The sequence below is a fragment of the Dendrobates tinctorius genome, unplaced genomic scaffold (assembly GCF_039654945.1).
Source record: "Dendrobates tinctorius isolate UK_male_01 unplaced genomic scaffold, ASM3965494v1 ptg000138l, whole genome shotgun sequence".
Classification (NCBI taxonomy): domain Eukaryota; kingdom Metazoa; phylum Chordata; class Amphibia; order Anura; family Dendrobatidae; genus Dendrobates; species Dendrobates tinctorius.
In genome coordinates this window covers 28,301,279-28,321,560 of record NW_027361806.1, presented here as the reverse complement: position 1 = coordinate 28,321,560, position 20,282 = coordinate 28,301,279, and the positions used below count along the sequence as shown (strand labels likewise).

At 51.3% G+C, this 20,282-nt stretch overlaps 1 protein-coding gene across 1 annotated transcript in view; it reads right to left on the bottom strand.

Moving 5' to 3' along the window:
- LOC141048844 (spermatogenesis-associated protein 1-like) overlaps positions 1 to 20,282 on the bottom strand; it is a 53,918-nt gene that overhangs the window by 26,898 nt on the left and 6,738 nt on the right. Inside the window, 5 exon segments of the mRNA XM_073544915.1 lie at positions 622 to 682; positions 2,060 to 2,064; positions 2,067 to 2,381; positions 4,049 to 4,102; positions 16,745 to 16,862. Coding sequence (XP_073401016.1) covers positions 622 to 682; positions 2,060 to 2,064; positions 2,067 to 2,381; positions 4,049 to 4,102; positions 16,745 to 16,862 — 553 coding nt within the window.

Genomic DNA, 20,282 nt, shown 5'->3' with positions numbered 1-20,282 from the left:
AGGAAAACACAGTATGAAAAGCTGCCCAGGACCCGAGACCTGACTAGTCCGGTGCCGCCCACGCCGGCTTCTCCCTGCCCTGCTCCAGCTGATTGGCAGGTTTCTACCATGTATGTACCTGTGAGACCTGTCAATCACCTGGAGAAGGGGGTCAGTCACAGATTAAACTCGTCAATTCCAGTCTATGGATGTGAGAACGAAATAATCAGACAGCTCTCGGACCTCAGTCTGTGAAGTTTCAGGTTCCCAGATGTTTTTATCTGATTCATTATTTGTGACTTTTCAAAAAGCCGCAAAATTCATAGCAAATATACTGGAGCCGCCTCTGCAGTGATTTTATGCAATTCAGTAATTCTGGCGGCATTTTATAACACGTCGGTCTTTACGCACTGAGAAATTGCAAAAATGTTTTAAACAAAAAAACACCATTTTTTTTACTTTGTGCAAAATTCCTGAACTGCATGTGCCAAGAAACTAAAAACATCAGCAAGTAAAACAAAATAAAATAGAAAAGTGGCAAAATAAAAATGCAACTGATTAATATGGCCCTCGGGCTGCACATAACCCGAGTGAACGCGTCATCACCGGCCCAGCAATATCCCATCCACAACCTCCGGTTACCTGATGGCGCTCGTCCCTTGATCCCCGGTTTGCAGGATTTTCTTGTACAAATGTTTCCTTTCTATAAATAAAACAAGTGGGAGACACGGAGTATCAGTGATCGGAGGGAGCCCGGAGCCAGGGCTTCATACAAACTCTTTTATAAAACTGTATTTGTGGCTCCTTGCAACCAATCACAGGGAAGCGTTTGTTTTCTGCTGTGCTGTGATTGGCTGCAATAGATAAGAAAGCGTTTCCATAAATCTGCCGCTTATACCACTTGCGTTGTGACCGGTCGGGTTCTGCTCCCAGGAGGGAATCCACAATCTCTCTCTGTGGCTCTGAGATTGCATGCTGTGAGAGGGGAGGAGGGGGATGTAGCTGCAGCTTCTTTCTCTGTGGCTCTGAGACTGCATGCGGTGAGAGGGAAGGAGGGGGAAGCATCTGCAGCTTCTCTCTGTGGCTCTGAGACTGCTTGCTGTGAGAGGGGAGGAGGGGGATGCAGCTGCAGCTTCTCTCTCTGTGGCTCTGAGACTGTTTGCTGTGAGAGGGGAGGAGGGGGATGCAGCTGCAGCTTTTCTCTGTGGCTCGGAGATTGCATGCTGTGAGAGAAGAGGGGGATGCAGCTGCATCTTCTCTCTCTGTGGCTCTGAGACTGCATGCTGTGAGAGGGGAGGAGGGGGATGTAGCTGCAGCTTCTCTGTGGCTCTGAGACTGCGTGCGGTGAGAGGGGAGGAGGGGGAAGCAGCTGCATCTTCTCTCTCTGTGGCTCTGAGACTGCATGCTGTGAGAGGGGAGGAGGGGGATGTAGCTGCAGCTTCTCTCTCTGTGGCTCTGAGACTGCGTGCGGTGAGAGGGGAGGAGGGGGATGCAGCTGCAGCTTCTCTCTGTGGCTCTGAGACTGCTTGCTGTGAGGGTGGAGGAGGGGGATGCAGCTGCAGCTTCTCTCTCTGTGGCTCTGAGACTGCTTGCTGTGAGAGGGGAGGAGGGGGATGCAGCTGCAGCTTCTCTCTGTGGCTCTGAGACTGCATGCTGTGAGAGGGGAGGAGGGGGATGTAGCTGCAGCTTCTCTCTCTGTGGCTCTGAGACTGCGTGCGGTGAGAGGGGAGGAGGGGGATGCAGCTGCAGCTTCTCTCTGTGGCTCTGAGACTGCATGCTGTGAGAGGGGAGGAGGGGGATGCAGCTGCAGCTTCTCTCTCTGTGGCTCTGAGACTGCTTGCTGTGAGAGGGGAGGAGGGGGATGCAGCTGCAGCTTTTCTCTCTCTGTGGCTCCAAGACTCCCTGCTGTGATAGGGGAGGAGGTGCTGCAGTTCAGGAAAGCCTGCTGCTAACCTGACAGGCAAAGGAAAAAAGTACTCTCAGTAGATAGCAAGGGATATTGTGAAGAGAGTTTCTCTGTCTCTGCATATTTATACATTTGTTTCCTTGACTATTGGTCATGTAGACGAGTGACTGATACCGTTGAGCAGAGGTAAGACAGCGCCGCTCTCCATCTGGACTTGATATTGCATCTGGCTGGTGACCGGCACAGCGTCACCTCTCTTCTTATTCCATATGAAGCTTCGGACTCCGTCCTGCGCTGGTCGGGGCGCGGCGGGATCATTCTCAGGGATGGGCTGAACCGTTGTCTTCTCATCGATGACGGCCTCGGCTCGCGCTTCAGACTGCTCAGAGGATGAATACTCGGCCTGAAAATGCCGCTGCTCTGCAGAGATTGTGGATCCGTATATACTTCCTTCATAAGTGTCCCCGGGAAGTAGATATAATTCTGGTTCACGAGCCTGAAAAAAAGACCAAACGAGACGCAGAGTTTACAGTGTGCACACTGGTCAATGAGGAGGGAGGACGGAGCAGGAGCCCCAGGACGGGGCCTACACCAGGAATCTCTGACAGATCGTCACAGGTACGCTCACCTTAGCTGTGATTAAACACTTTTTTTTGCTAGAAGTATCCGTTAGATTGTGCCTGTCCTTACACACAAAGCCTGTAGAAAAGCACGGACCTGCTGCCCTCAACCCCACGGCAAGTTCCGGCACCAGTATAAAATGTCCAGGATCTGTTCTGGTCCTTCTCAATAATTTGCTATCTACTATATTTTGTTAGTGGTCTCCTCAGCAGCGTTCTGCCAGCACTATAGGTGCTGGAACTTCTTTTCCTTCAGTTGCCTGCCTGCATTGATCCTGCTGTTTTCCAATTACTCTCCTGCTCTGAATCAAAACCCTGCCTTTGTGTTATGCCTGTATGCAGTATGTCAGACAAGAGGGCAGGAGCGGAGCCAAAAGACAAAAGTTACCGGATAATACACAGCTCCACTCCCTTCCTGTATCGGTACAAAGCTACACCCCACTTCCTGTAGATGTAAAAGGCCCCACCCTCCACTTCCTGTAGATGTAAAAAGCCACACCCCCACTTCCTGTAGTGGTACAAAGCTCCACCCCCATTCTGTAGAGGTACAAAGACCCACCCTCCAATTCCTGTAGAGATACAAAGCCCCACCCCCACTTCCTGTAGAGGTACAGAGCTCCACCCCCACTTCCTGTAGAGGTACAGAGCTCCACCCCCACTTCCTGTAGAGGTACAAAGCCCCACCCTCAATTCCTGTAGCGATACAGAGCTCCACCCTCCACTTCCTGTAGAGGTACAAAGCCCCACCCTCCAATTCCTGTAGCGGTACAGTGCTCCACCCTTACTTCCTGTAGAGATACAAAGCCCCACCCTCACTTCCTGTAGAGGTACAAAGCCCCACCCTCACTTCCTGTAGAGGTACAAAGCCCCACCCTTACTTCCTGTGGAGATACAAAGCCCCACCCTCACTTCCTGTAGAGATACAAAGCCCCACCCTCACTTCCTGTGGAGATACAAAGCCCCACCCTCACTTCCTGTAGAGATACAAAGCCCCACCCTCACTTCCTGTAGAGATACAAAGCCCCACCCTCACTTCCTGTGGAGATACAAAGCCCCACCCTCACTTCCTGTAGCGGTACAAAGCCCCACCCTCACTTCCTGTAGCGGTACAAAGCCCCACCCTCACTTCCTGTAGAGATACAAAGCCCCACCCTCACTTCCTGTAGAGATACAAAGCCCCACCCTCACTTCCTGTAGCGATACAAAGCCCCACCCTCACTTCCTGTAGCGATACAAAGCCCCACCCTCACTTCCTGTAGCGATACAAAGCCCCACCCTCACTTCCTGTAGAGATACAAAGCCCCACCCTCACTTCCTGTAGAGATACAAAGCTTTCACTATATTCCCATGTTATTCTGCAATCTGTAAGATGCAAGTTATATCTCGCATTTATGTCGCGTACATAGCACATGTCAGCTATCAAGTGAGCGAAGAGCCCAGAAAAATGAAGGCCCCTGAAGGTTTTGCATTAGTAATTGCACCCTATATATGAAAATATACCGGCCGCCAAGGACATTGCTGGTGAGAGACGAGATCTACTCACATACGGTGGAGCAAACGACTTCAGCTTCAGATCATATTCCTGCCGCAATTTTACCTGCACATAAAAATACATTTATGTGAGAACAGATGGACTGAAATAATCGCAGCTTTATTGATTAGGAGAAAAAAAAACCATCAGGACATGTCGCTCGACGCAGCCAATCACATCTCCGCTCTCATGTAGTAAGATGACATCTCTCGGTCAGATTCTTTGTATTCGGTCACTTTATGAAACGCGGATCTGAGCGTCCAATAATGAATCTGTAGAGAAGATGCCACTGTCCTCCAGCCTCACATAGAGGTTAATGCAGAACTCAGCGTCCGCAGAGCACTGAGGAGAGGAGCTGCCTAACAATTGTGAAATCGCATCTCCGGCAAACTGCAAATATTTGGCCACAAAACAATGAAGTCACGTTGCCAAGAAGAAGGATTGCAGGACGACAGAAGGAATCAGGATTCCATGAAGTGCAAGTATCCCAGACACGTCCCACCCCCGCAGGATGCCATGCACATCACTCATAGATGTGATCAGGTATCCGGACACGTCCCATCCCCACAGGACGCCATGCACATTACTCATAGATGTGATCAGGTGTCCCAGACACGTCCCTCCCCGCAGGACGCCATGCACATTACTCATAGATGTGATCAGGTATCTGGACACACCCCACCCCCGCAGGACACCATGCACATTACTCATAGATGTGATCAGGTATCTCAGACACGTCCCACCCCCGCAGGACACCATGCACATTACTCATAGATGTGATCAGGTATCTCAGACACGTCCCACCCCCGCAGGACGCTATGCACATTACTCACAGAAGTGATCATGTATCCCGGACATATCCCACTCCTGCAGGAAGCCATGCACATTACTCATAGATGTGATCAGGTGTCCCAGACACGTCCCACCCCCGCCGGACGCCATGCACATTACTCATAGATGTGATCAGGTATCCCGGACACGTCCCACCCCCGCAGGACACCATGCACATTACTCATAGATGTGATCAGGTATCCCGGACACGTCCCGCCCCCGCAGGACACCATGCACATTACTCATAGATGTGATCAGGTATCTCAGACACGTCCCACCCCCGCAGAACGCCATGCACAATACTCACAGAAGTGATCATGTATCCCGGACATATCCCACTCCTGCAGGAAGCCATGCACATTACTCATAGATGTGATCAGGTGTCCCAGACACGTCCCACCCCCGTCGGACGCCATGCACATTACTCATAGATGTGATCAGGTATCCCAGACACGTCCCACCCCCGCAGGACACCATGCACATTACTCATAGATGTGATCAGGTATCCCAGACACGTCCCACCCCCGCAGGACACCATGCACATTACTCATAGATGTGATCAGGTATCTCAGACACATCCCACCCCCGCAGGACGCCATGCACATTACTCATAGATGTGATTAGGTATCTGGACACGTCCCACCCCCGCAGGACGCCATGCACATTACTCATAGATGTGATCAGGTGTCCCAGACACGTCCCTCCCCGCAGGACGCCATGCACATTACTCATAGATGTGATCAGGTATCTGGACACACCCCACCCCCGCAGGACACCATGCACATTACTCATAGATGTGATCAGGTGTCCCAGACACGTCCCTCCCCGCAGGACGCCATGCACATTACTCATAGATGTGATCAGGTATCTGGACACACCCCACCCCCGCAGGACACCATGCACATTACTCATAGATGTGATCAGGTATCTCAGACACGTCCCACCCCCGCAGGACACCATGCACATTACTCATAGATGTGATCAGGTATCTCAGACACGTCCCACCCCCACAGGACGCTATGCACATTACTCACAGAAGTGATCATGTATCCCGGACATATCCCACTCCTGCAGGAAGCCATGCACATTACTCATAGATGTGATCAGGTGTCCCAGACACGTCCCACCCCCGCCGGACGCCATGCACATTACTCATAGATGTGATCAGGTATCCCGGACACGTCCCACCCCCGCAGGACACCATGCACATTACTCATAGATGTGATCAGGTATCCCGGACACGTCCCGCCCCCGCAGGACACCAAGCACATTACTCATAGATGTGATCAGGTATCTCAGACACGTCCCACCCCCGCAGAACGCCATGCACAATACTCACAGAAGTGATCATGTATCCCGGACATATCCCACTCCTGCAGGAAGCCATGCACATTACTCATAGATGTGATCAGGTGTCCCAGACACGTCCCACCCCCGTCGGACGCCATGCACATTACTCATAGATGTGATCAGGTATCCCAGACACGTCCCACCCCCGCAGGACACCATGCACATTACTCATAGATGTGATCAGGTATCCCAGACACGTCCCACCCCCGCAGGACACCATGCACATTACTCATAGATGTGATCAGGTATCTCAGACACATCCCACCCCCGCAGGACGCCATGCACATTACTCATAGATGTGATTAGGTATCTGGACACGTCCCACCCCCGCAGGACACCATGCACATTACTCATAGATGTGATCAGGTATCCCGGACACGTCCCTCCCCGCAGGACACCATGCACATTACTCATAGATGTGATCAGGTATCCCGGACACGTCCCTCCCCGCAGGACACCATGCACATTACTCATAGATGTGATCAGGTGTCCCGGACACGTCCCACCCCCGCAGGACGCCGTGCACATTACACATAGATGTGATCAGGTATCCCGGACACGTCCCACCCCCGCAGGACACCATGCACATTACTCATAGATGTGATCAGGTATCTCAGACACGTCCCACCCCCGCAGAACGCCATGCACAATACTCACAGAAGTGATCATGTATCCCGGACATATCCCACTCCTGCAGGAAGCCATGCACATTACTCATAGATGTGATCAGGTGTCCCAGACACGTCCCACCCCCGCCGGACGCCATGCACATTACTCATAGATGTGATCAGGTATCCCGGACACATCCCTCCCCGCAGGACACCATGCACATTACTCATAGATGTGATCAGGTATCCCAGACACGTCCCACCCCCGCAGGACACCATGCACATTACTCATAGATGTGATCAGGTATCTCAGACACGTCCCACCCCCGCAGGACGCCATGCACATTACTCATAGATGTGATTAGATATCTGGACACGTCCCACCCCCGCAGGACGCCATGCACATTACTCATAGATGTGATCAGGTATCCCAGACACGTCCCACCCCTGCAGGACACCATGCACATTACTCATAGATGTGATCAGGTGTCCCGGACACGTCCCTCCCCGCAGAACGCCATGCACATTACTCACAGAAGTGATCATGTATCCCGGACATATCCCACTCCCGCAGGACGCCATGCACATTACTCATAGATGTGATCAGGTATCCCGGACACGTCCCTCCCCGCAGGACACCATGCACATTACTCATAGATGTGATCAGGTATCCCGGACACGTCCCTCCCCGCAGGACACCATGCACATTACTCATAGATGTGATCAGGTGTCCCGGACACGTCCCACCCCCGCAGGACGCCGTGCACATTACTCACAGAAGTGATCATGTATCCCGGACACGTCCCTCCCCGCAGGACACCATGCACATTACACATAGATGTGATCAGGTGTCCCAGACACGTCCCACCCCCGCAGGACGCCATGCACATTACTCATAGATGTGATCAGGTATCCCGGACACGTCCCTCCCCGCAGGACACCATGCACATTACTCATAGATGTGATCACGTATCCCGGACACGTCCCTCCCCGCAGGACGCCATGCACATTACTCACAGAAGTGATCATGTATCCCGGACACGTCCCACCCCCGCCGGACGCCATGCACATTACTCATAGATGTGATTAGGTATCTGGATACGTCCCACCCCCGCAGGACGCCATGCACATTACTCATAGATGTGATCAGGCATCCCGGACACGTCCCTCCCCGCAGTACACCATACACATTACTCATAGATGTGATTAGGTATCTGGACACGTCCCACCTCCGCAGGATGCCATGCACATTACTCATAGATGTGATCAGGTATCTGGACACATCCCTCCCCGCAGGACGCCATGCACATTACTCATAGATGTGATCCGGTATCCCGGACACGTCCCAACACTGCAATATGCAATGCACATTACTCATAGATGTGATTAGGTACCTGGACACGTCCCACCCCCGCAGGACACCATGCACATTACTCATAGATGTGATTAGGTATCTGGACACGTCCCACCCCCGCAGGACGCCATGCACATTACTCACAAAAGTGATCATGTATCCCGGACACGTCCCACCCCCGCAGGACACCATGCACATTACTCATAGATGTGAGCAGGTATCCCGTGCACATCTCACCCCTGCAGGATGCCACGCATATTACTCACTGATGTGATCAGGTATCCTGGACACGTCCCACCCCCGCAGAACACCATGCACATTACTCATAGATGTGATTAGGAATCTGGACACGTCCCACCCCCGCAGGACGCCATGCACATTACTCATAGATGTGATCAGGTATCTGAACACGTCCCACCAGGACGCCATGCACATTACTCACAGAAGTGATCACGTATCCCGGACACGTCCCTCCCCGCAGAACGCCATGCACATTACTCATAGATGTGATCAGGTATCTGGACACACCCCACCCCCGCAGGACGCCATGCACAATACTCATAGATGTGATCAGGTGTCCCAGACACGTCCCTCCCCGCAGGACACCATGCACATTACTCATAGATGTGATCAGGTGTCCCAGACACGTCCCACCCCCGCAGGATGCCATGCACATTACTCATAGATGTGATTAGGTATCTGGACACGTCCCACCCCCGCAGGACGCCATGCACATTACTCATAGATGTGATCAGGTATCCCAGACAAGTCCCACCCCCGCTGGATGCCATGCACATTACTCTTAGATGTGATCAGGTATCTGGACACGTCCCTCCCTGCAGGACGCCATGCACATTACTCATACATGTGATCAGGTATCCCGGACACGTCCCTCCCCGCAGGACACCATGCACATTACTCATAGATGTGATCAGGTATCCCGGACACGTCCCAATACTGCAATACGTAATGCACATTACTCATAGATGTGATCAGGTGTCCCAGACACGTCCCACCCCCGCAGGACGCCATGCACATTACTCATAGATGTGATTAGGTATCTGGACACGTCCCACCTCCGCAGGACGCCATGCACATTACTCATAGATGTGATCAGGTATCCCGGACACGTCCCTCCCCGCAGGACACCATGCACATTACTCATAGATGTGATTAGGTATCTGGACACGTCCCACCCCCGCATGACGCCATGCACATTACTCATAGATGTGATCAGGTATCCCGGACACGTCCCGCCCCCGCAGGACACCAAGCACATTACTCATAGATGTGATCAGGTATCTCAGACACGTCCCACCCCCGCAGAACGCCATGCACAATACTCACAGAAGTGATCATGTATCCCGGACATATCCCACTCCTGCAGGAAGCCATGCACATTACTCATAGATGTGATCAGGTGTCCCAGACACGTCCCACCCCCGTCGGACGCCATGCACATTACTCATAGATGTGATCAGGTATCCCAGACACGTCCCACCCCCGCAGGACACCATGCACATTACTCATAGATGTGATCAGGTATCCCAGACACGTCCCACCCCCGCAGGACACCATGCACATTACTCATAGATGTGATCAGGTATCTCAGACACATCCCACCCCCGCAGGACGCCATGCACATTACTCATAGATGTGATTAGGTATCTGGACACGTCCCACCCCCGCAGGACACCATGCACATTACTCATAGATGTGATCAGGTATCCCGGACACGTCCCTCCCCGCAGGACACCATGCACATTACTCATAGATGTGATCAGGTATCCCGGACACGTCCCTCCCCGCAGGACACCATGCACATTACTCATAGATGTGATCAGGTGTCCCGGACACGTCCCACCCCCGCAGGACGCCGTGCACATTACACATAGATGTGATCAGGTATCCCGGACACGTCCCACCCCCGCAGGACACCATGCACATTACTCATAGATGTGATCAGGTATCTCAGACACGTCCCACCCCCGCAGAACGCCATGCACAATACTCACAGAAGTGATCATGTATCCCGGACATATCCCACTCCTGCAGGAAGCCATGCACATTACTCATAGATGTGATCAGGTGTCCCAGACACGTCCCACCCCCGCCGGACGCCATGCACATTACTCATAGATGTGATCAGGTATCCCGGACACATCCCTCCCCGCAGGACACCATGCACATTACTCATAGATGTGATCAGGTATCCCAGACACGTCCCACCCCCGCAGGACACCATGCACATTACTCATAGATGTGATCAGGTATCTCAGACACGTCCCACCCCCGCAGGACGCCATGCACATTACTCATAGATGTGATTAGATATCTGGACACGTCCCACCCCCGCAGGACGCCATGCACATTACTCATAGATGTGATCAGGTATCCCAGACACGTCCCACCCCTGCAGGACACCATGCACATTACTCATAGATGTGATCAGGTGTCCCGGACACGTCCCTCCCCGCAGAACGCCATGCACATTACTCACAGAAGTGATCATGTATCCCGGACATATCCCACTCCCGCAGGACGCCATGCACATTACTCATAGATGTGATCAGGTATCCCGGACACGTCCCTCCCCGCAGGACACCATGCACATTACTCATAGATGTGATCAGGTATCCCGGACACGTCCCTCCCCGCAGGACACCATGCACATTACTCATAGATGTGATCAGGTGTCCCGGACACGTCCCACCCCCGCAGGACGCCGTGCACATTACTCACAGAAGTGATCATGTATCCCGGACACGTCCCTCCCCGCAGGACACCATGCACATTACACATAGATGTGATCAGGTGTCCCAGACACGTCCCACCCCCGCAGGACGCCATGCACATTACTCATAGATGTGATCAGGTATCCCGGACACGTCCCTCCCCGCAGGACACCATGCACATTACTCATAGATGTGATCACGTATCCCGGACACGTCCCTCCCCGCAGGACGCCATGCACATTACTCACAGAAGTGATCATGTATCCCGGACACGTCCCACCCCCGCCGGACGCCATGCACATTACTCATAGATGTGATTAGGTATCTGGATACGTCCCACCCCCGCAGGACGCCATGCACATTACTCATAGATGTGATCAGGCATCCCGGACACGTCCCTCCCCGCAGTACACCATACACATTACTCATAGATGTGATTAGGTATCTGGACACGTCCCACCTCCGCAGGATGCCATGCACATTACTCATAGATGTGATCAGGTATCTGGACACATCCCTCCCCGCAGGACGCCATGCACATTACTCATAGATGTGATCCGGTATCCCGGACACGTCCCAACACTGCAATATGCAATGCACATTACTCATAGATGTGATTAGGTACCTGGACACGTCCCACCCCCGCAGGACACCATGCACATTACTCATAGATGTGATTAGGTATCTGGACACGTCCCACCCCCGCAGGACGCCATGCACATTACTCACAAAAGTGATCATGTATCCCGGACACGTCCCACCCCCGCAGGACACCATGCACATTACTCATAGATGTGAGCAGGTATCCCGTGCACATCTCACCCCTGCAGGATGCCACGCATATTACTCACTGATGTGATCAGGTATCCTGGACACGTCCCACCCCCGCAGAACACCATGCACATTACTCATAGATGTGATTAGGAATCTGGACACGTCCCACCCCCGCAGGACGCCATGCACATTACTCATAGATGTGATCAGGTATCTGAACACGTCCCACCAGGACGCCATGCACATTACTCACAGAAGTGATCACGTATCCCGGACACGTCCCTCCCCGCAGAACGCCATGCACATTACTCATAGATGTGATCAGGTATCTGGACACACCCCACCCCCGCAGGACGCCATGCACAATACTCATAGATGTGATCAGGTGTCCCAGACACGTCCCTCCCCGCAGGACACCATGCACATTACTCATAGATGTGATCAGGTGTCCCAGACACGTCCCACCCCCGCAGGATGCCATGCACATTACTCATAGATGTGATTAGGTATCTGGACACGTCCCACCCCCGCAGGACGCCATGCACATTACTCATAGATGTGATCAGGTATCCCAGACAAGTCCCACCCCCGCTGGATGCCATGCACATTACTCATAGATGTGATCAGGTATCTGGACACGTCCCTCCCTGCAGGACGCCATGCACATTACTCATACATGTGATCAGGTATCCCGGACACGTCCCTCCCCGCAGGACACCATGCACATTACTCATAGATGTGATCAGGTATCCCGGACACGTCCCAATACTGCAATACGTAATGCACATTACTCATAGATGTGATCAGGTGTCCCAGACACGTCCCACCCCCGCAGGACGCCATGCACATTACTCATAGATGTGATTAGGTATCTGGACACGTCCCACCTCCGCAGGACGCCATGCACATTACTCATAGATGTGATCAGGTATCCCGGACACGTCCCTCCCCGCAGGACACCATGCACATTACTCATAGATGTGATTAGGTATCTGGACACGTCCCACCCCCGCATGACGCCATGCACATTACTCATAGATGTGATCCGGTATCCCAGACACGTCCCAACACTGCAATATGCAATGCACATTACTCATAGATGTGATTAGGTACCTGGACACGTCCCACCCCCGCAGGACACCATGCACATTACTCATAGATGTAATTAGGTATCTGGACACGTCCCACCCCCGCAAGACGCCATGCACATTACTCACTGAAGAGATCATGTATCCCGGACACGTCCCACCCCCGCAGGACACCATGCACATTACTCATAGATGTGAGCAGGTATCCCGTGCACATCTCACCCCTGCAGGACGCCACGCATATTACTCACTGATGTGATCAGGTATCCTGGACACGTCCCACCCCCGCAGGACACCATGCACATTACTCATAGATGTGATTAGGAATCTGGACACGTCCCACCCCCGCAGGACGCCATGCACATTACTCACAGAAGTGATCATGTATCCCGGACACGTCCCACCCCCGCAGGACACCATGCACATTACTCATAGATGTGATCAGGTGTCTGAACACGTCCCACCAGGACACCATGCACATTACTCACAGAAGTGATCACGTATCCCGGACACGTCCCTCCCCGCAGAACGCCATGCACATTACGCATAGATGTGATCAGGTATCTGGACACGTCCCACCCCCGCAGGACACCATGCACATTACTCATAGATGTGATCAGGTATCCCGGACACGTCCCTCCCCGCAGGACACCATGCACATTACTCATAGATGTGATTAGGTATCTGGACATGTCCCACCCCCGCAGGATGCCATGCACATTACTCATATATGTGATCAGGTATCTGGACATGTCCCTCCCCGCAGGACGCCATGCACATTACTCATAGATGTGATCCGGTATCCCGGACACGTCCCAACACTGCAATATGCAATGCACATTACTCATAGATGTGATTAGGTACCTGGACACGTCCCACCCCCGCAGGACACCATGCACATTACTCATAGATGTGATTAGGTATCTGGACACGTTCCACCCCCGCAGGACGCCATGCACATTACTCACAGAAGAGATCATGTATCCCGGACACGTCCCACCCCCGCAGGACACCATGCACATTACTCATAGATGTGAGCAGGTATCCCGTGCACATCTCACCCCTGCAGGACGCCACGCATATTACTCACTGATGTGATCAGGTATCCTGGACACGTCCCACCCCCGCAGGACACCATGCACATTACTCATAGATGTGATTAGGAATCTGGACACGTCCCACCCTCGCAGGACGCCATGCACATTACTCACAGAAGTGATCACGTATCCCGGACACGTCCCTCCCTGCAGAACACCATGCACATTACTCATAGATGTGATCAGGTATCTGGACACGTCCCACCCCCGCAGGATGCCATGCACATTACTCATAGATGTGATCAGGTGTCCCAGACACGTCCCTCCCCGCAGGACACCATGCACATTACTCATAGATGTGATTAGGTATCTGGACACTTCCCACCCCCGCAGGACGCCATGCACATTACTCAAAGATGTGATCAGGTATCTGGACACGTCCCTCCCCGCAGGACGCCATGCACATTACTCATACATGTGATCAGGTATCCCGGACACGTCCCTCCCCGCAGGACGCCATGCACATTACTCATAGATGTGATTAGGTATCTGGACACGTCCCACCCCCGCAGGACGCCATGCACATTACTCATAGATGTGATTAGGTATCTGGACACGTCCCACCCCCGCAGGACGCCATGCACATTACTCATAGATGTGATCAGGTATCCCGGACACGTCCCAATACTGCAATACGTAATGCACATTACTCATAGATGTTATCAGGTGTCCCAGACACGTCCTACCCCTGCAGGACGCCATGCACATTACTCATAGATGTGATTAGGTATCTGGACACGTCCCACCCCCGCAGGACACCATGCACATTACTCATAGATGTGGTCAGGTATCCCGGACACGTCCCTCCCCGCAGGACACCATGCACATTACTCATAGATGTGATTAGGTATCTGAACACGTCCCACCCCCGCAGGACGCCATGCACATTACTCACAGAAGTGATCACGTATCCCGGACACGTCCCTCCCCGCAGAACGCCATGCACATTACTCATAGATGTGATCAGGTATCTGGACACGTCCCACCCCCGCAGGACGCCATGCACATTACTCATAGATGTGATCAGGTGTTATTATTCCCTTCACATACATAAAGACGAGCCTGGAGGAAGGTGGGGTATAAAGGGGGTAATATCGTGACCTAAGTGACTGCTGCACTCTCCATAAGCCCTGTTAGTATGTCATATGGATATGATAGACACAGACCCCCACTGCAGACCCCCTTTTTCAGCCAGCATGGAGAGCATATGCCGCTTTGGTTTACCCAGCATTGCATACAAATGGCAGGCATATAACACTAGATTTTTCCTGTAGTGATCATTGCAGATGTGTACGATGAGCTGCCACTCTGAATCAGCTGATCGCCGGACATAGAAAGTGCCATCCTCCGGAGACCACCGCTTTAAGTTTATTTGATGAAATTTTCCAATAAGACTGCACAGAAACGTGCAAATACCCAGAAATGCCCAATGTGGGTCATAATCATAGAAATGTAGAGTTGGAAGGGACCTCCTGGGCCATCTGGTCCAACCCCCTGCTCAAAGCAGGATTCGCTAAATCATCCCAGTCAGATGTCTGTCCAGCCTCTGTTTGAAGACTTCCATTGAAGGAGAACTCACCACTTCTCGTGGCAGCCTGTTCCACTCATTGATCACTCTAACTGTCAAAAAGTTTTTTCTAATATCTAATCTGTGTCTCCTCCCATTCAGTTTCATCCCATTGCTTCTAGTCTTTCCTTGTGCAAATGAGAATAAAGATGATCCTTCTACAATGTGACAGCCCTTGAGATATTTGTAGACAGCTATTAAGTCTCCTCTCAGTCTTCTCTTTTGCAAACTAAACATTCCCAAATCCTGCAACCTTTCCTCATAAGACAGGGTTTGCAGACCTGTCACCATTCTGGTCGCTCTTTTCTGAACTTGCTCCAGTTTGTTGATGTCTTTTTTAAAATGTGGTGCCCAAAACTGAACACAATATTCCAGATGAGGTCTGACCAAAGAGGAGTAGAGGGAAATAATGACTTCACGTGATCTAGACTGTATGCTTCTGTTAATACATCCTAGAATTGCATTTGCCTTTTTTGCTGCTGCATCACACTGTTGACTCATATTCAGTCTGTGATCTATTAGTATACCCAAGTCTTTTTCACGTGTGCTGTTGCTTAGCCCTATTCCTCCCATTCTGTATATGCTGTTTTCATTTTTATTGCCCAGATGTAGTACTTTGCATTTTTCCCTGTTAAAAACCATTCTGTTAGTTGCTGCCCACTTCTCCAGTTTATTTATATCTTTTTGAATCCTCTCTCTCTTCTCTAGTATTAGCTATCCCTCCTAGCTTTGTGTCATCAGCAAATTTAATCAGTTTCCCCTCAATTCCTTCATCTAAATCGTTGATAAAGATGTTGAACAATACAGGGCCCAGGACAGAGCCCTGTGGTACCCCACTTGAGACATTCTTCCAACTGGATGTGCAGCCATTTACGACAGCAGCACGGGTCTGTCTGCATCAGTTGTGCCCCTTTATGAGCTGCGTAATTCCAGGACTGGTGGGCGGCACAAAGGGACTGAAAATGAGCAGCTGAGGAGGACTGCGCTCCTACCAGCGATGGGGCCGACATGACGGCACAAACTGTCACCACGGCCCACTAACTCCAAAACATCAGATCATTTGGGCAGTAAACTACATAGGATGAGGTGAAATCCCACCCAAAAGGAGGAATAATCACAGTAACGCCCCCGAGTAAGCAGCTATGGGAGGCCCGGACTACACGGGATGCAGAGCAGCGAATATCACCAGATGGGCGACATATTCATATAAAGACGAGATGGCTCATATAATACTCAGGTAAAGCCATCAAGAAGTCAGGAGATCGGACTCTGGGTCTGCGGACGCCATTAACTCAGACAGTTACCACCGCCAGGCTGCTCCCAACACATTTCAGGAACACAAACTTGTCTGTGACGATATCGTCCCCCAGGAATTCAGCCAGGTTCTCCCTCAGCGTCCGCAGCTTTATATCAGGGGGCACCCTAAAAAAGATCCAGCAATTACTAAGGAGTCCAATCACCGGCTGTAAGGACATCACCTGCCATTCTGATGTGGAAGCAGCAACAAAGGAGAGCACAAAGATGGAAGATGAGAAGAATCCTGTATGGGGGACATGTACACCAGGATGGGAGACATATATACCAGGATGGGAGACATATATACCAGGATGGGAGAAATATATACCAGGATGAGGGATACTGTATATACCAGGATGGGGGCCATATATACCAGGATGAGGGATACTGTATATACCAGGATGGGGGACATATATACCAGGATGAGGGATACTGTATATACCAGGATGGGGGACATATATACCAGGATGGAGGACATATATACCAGGATGAGGGATACTGTATATACCAGGATGGGAGACATATATACCAGGATGAGGGATACTGTATATACCAGGATGGGAGAAATATATACCAGGATGAGGGATACTGTATATATCAGGATGGGGGCCATATATACCAGGATGAGGGATACTGTATATACCAGGATGGGGGACATATATACCAGGATGGGAGACATATATACCAGGATGAGGGATACTGTATATACCAGGATGGGGGACATATATACCAGGATGGGAGACATATATACCAGGATGGGAGAAATATATACCAGGATGAGGGATACTGTATATATCAGGATGGGGGCCATATATACCAGGATGAGGGATACTGTATATACCAGGATGGGAGACATATATACCAGGATGGAGGACATATATACCAGGATGAGGGATACTGTATATACCAGGATGGGGGACATATATACCAGGATGAGGGATACTGTATATACCAGGATGGGAGACATATATACCAGGATGGAGGACATATATACCAGGATGAGGGATACTGTATATACCAGGATTGGGGACATATATACCAGGATGAGGGCTACTGTATACACCAGGATGGGGGACATATATACCAGGATGGGGGACATATATACCAGGATGAGGGCTACTGTATATACCAGGATGGGGGACATATATACCAGGATGGGGGACATATATATCAGGATGGGGGACATATATATCAGGATGGGGGACATATATACCAGGATGAGGTACATATATATCAGGATGGGGGACATATATACTAGGATGGGGGACATATATACCAGGATGAGGGACATGTATACCAGGATGGGGGAAATATATACCAGAATGGGGGACATATATACCAGAATGGGGGACATATATACCAGGATGGGGGATATATATACCAGGATGGGGGATATATAAACCAGGATGAGGGACATATATACCAGGATGAGGGATACTGTATATACCAGAATGAGGGACATATATACCAGGATGAGGGACATATATACCAGGATGAGGGACATATATTCAAATTCAAAGAAGCTTTATTGGCAGGATTAAATACACATTAGTTTTGCCAAAGCAAGTGTGCAAAAGGGAATGGGGATAGGGACTGTAGGGATGTTGGGTAGGGGCTGTAGGAATGGTGGATGGGGGTTGATCCAAGATGAGGCTATAGAAGTCCATGCCATGGCATGGGGAAGGTGGATGGGGGTAGGATGGGGGAAGATCTAGGATGGGGCTATAGATGTCCATGGCATGGGGGAGGTGGATGGGGGGAGTGGGGTATATCCAGGGTGGGGCCATAGAAGTCCATGGCATATCATAGTTCTCTTTCTCGCAGTCTATGACATGCGCTCACATATTGCGCTGCTATCTCCACTGCTCTCTCTTCTTCCCCCAGCAGGATATATGTTTTCTCTTCCTCCTTCATGGTGATGAAATCCGGGAAGAGATGTGAGAGTGTCCTGAAGTGAGTGTCCCTCACTGCTGAGTATTTGGGGCAGTGTAGCAGGAAGTGGGTCTCATCCTCCAGGGCCTCCTGGTCACAGTGTTGGCACAGTCTTTCCTCCCTGGGCTTGTAGCGCTGCCTGTGTCGGCCGGATTCGATGGCCAGACTGTGGGCACTGAGTCTATATCGGCTCAGGATCTTGCGGTCTCTGGTGTCCGGGAGTTTCTCCAGGTATGGAGCCAGTCTGTAGTCTCGCTGTAGACTCCGGTACATGGTCAGTTTCTGTGAGCTGGTTATGTCGTTCTTCCAGTCACTTATGTACCTCTCCTGGCCTTCGTCTACCATCTTCCTGATTCCGGCTTTTGTCAGGTTGCTGTGATTGGTGTTTTGGTCAGGTTGAGTTTGGGTGGGCTGTTCCGAGGATCCTGGTTTTTCTGTTTCACCTACATGTGTCAGGGCTTTATGGTGATGGGAGCTTGGATTGCTCCTACGTAGGTGGACCCGGAATGACAGTGCTCTCTTTAGAACCGTTCGGTGTAGAGGGAATCTGCCCAGCTCGGCCCGGCAAGCACGGTTGGAGGTGCTCCGATTGACTTGGAGAAGGTGCTTGCAGAATTCAAGGTGGAATATTTCTGTTGGGCTGGAGTCCCACCTTGACCAGCCTGGGTAGGTGTGAGGACGCCAGATTTCGCTGCCATACAGGAGGATTGGGGCGATGATAGAGTCGAATATTTTAACCAGACCCTCACTGGTGGCTTCAGATGGTAGAGTTTCCTTCGGATGGCATAGAAGGTTTTGCAGGCCTTGTCTTTCAGGGTCTCTATGGCTTGTTTGAAGCTCTCTGACCGGTGAATCTCTAGGCCCAGGTAGGTATATTTGTCCGTTCTTGTAAGGGCGCAGTTGTTGAGGATAAATGAAGGGTGCTGGTCTGATTTTCTCTTTCTCTTCTGGAACACCATGATGTTGGTTTTCTTTAGGTTGACCGGTAGAGCCCAGGTGGTGCTGAATTTCTCTAAGATTTTCATGTTGTCTTGGAGGCCTTTCTCGGTTGGTGACAGAAGCAGCAAGTCATCTGCATACAGCAGGAATTTCACCTGCGCGTCGTGGAGGGTGAGACCTGGTGCTGTGGAAGATTCCAGAGCGGTAGCCAGCTTGTTGATGTAAATGTTGAAGAGCGTTGGGCTTAGGCTGCAGCCTTGTCTGACTCCCCGACTCTGCTGGAAATAGGCCGTTCTTCTGCCGTTCACACTCACGCTGCAGAGGTTCTCGGTGTATGAGCTTTTGATAACATCATAGGTCTTTCCTCCTATTCCACTCTCCAGCAGTTTCAGGAATAAGCCTGGGTGCCACACCAAAACAAAGGCCTTTTAAAGTCCACGAAACAGGCGTATATCTTCCCGTTCTTTGTATTGTGCACGTGGCTCTGAATGAGGCTGTGCAGGGTGTAGATGTGGTCGGTAGTGCGGTGGTTTGGCATGAACCCTGCTTGGCTCTTGCTGAGGACGTTGTGCTCGGTGAGGAAACTGAGGATCCTCTTGTTCAGGATGCTGTTGAACAGTTTTCCCAGGTTGCTGCTGACACATATTTCTCTGTAGTTGGCAGGGTCGTACCTGT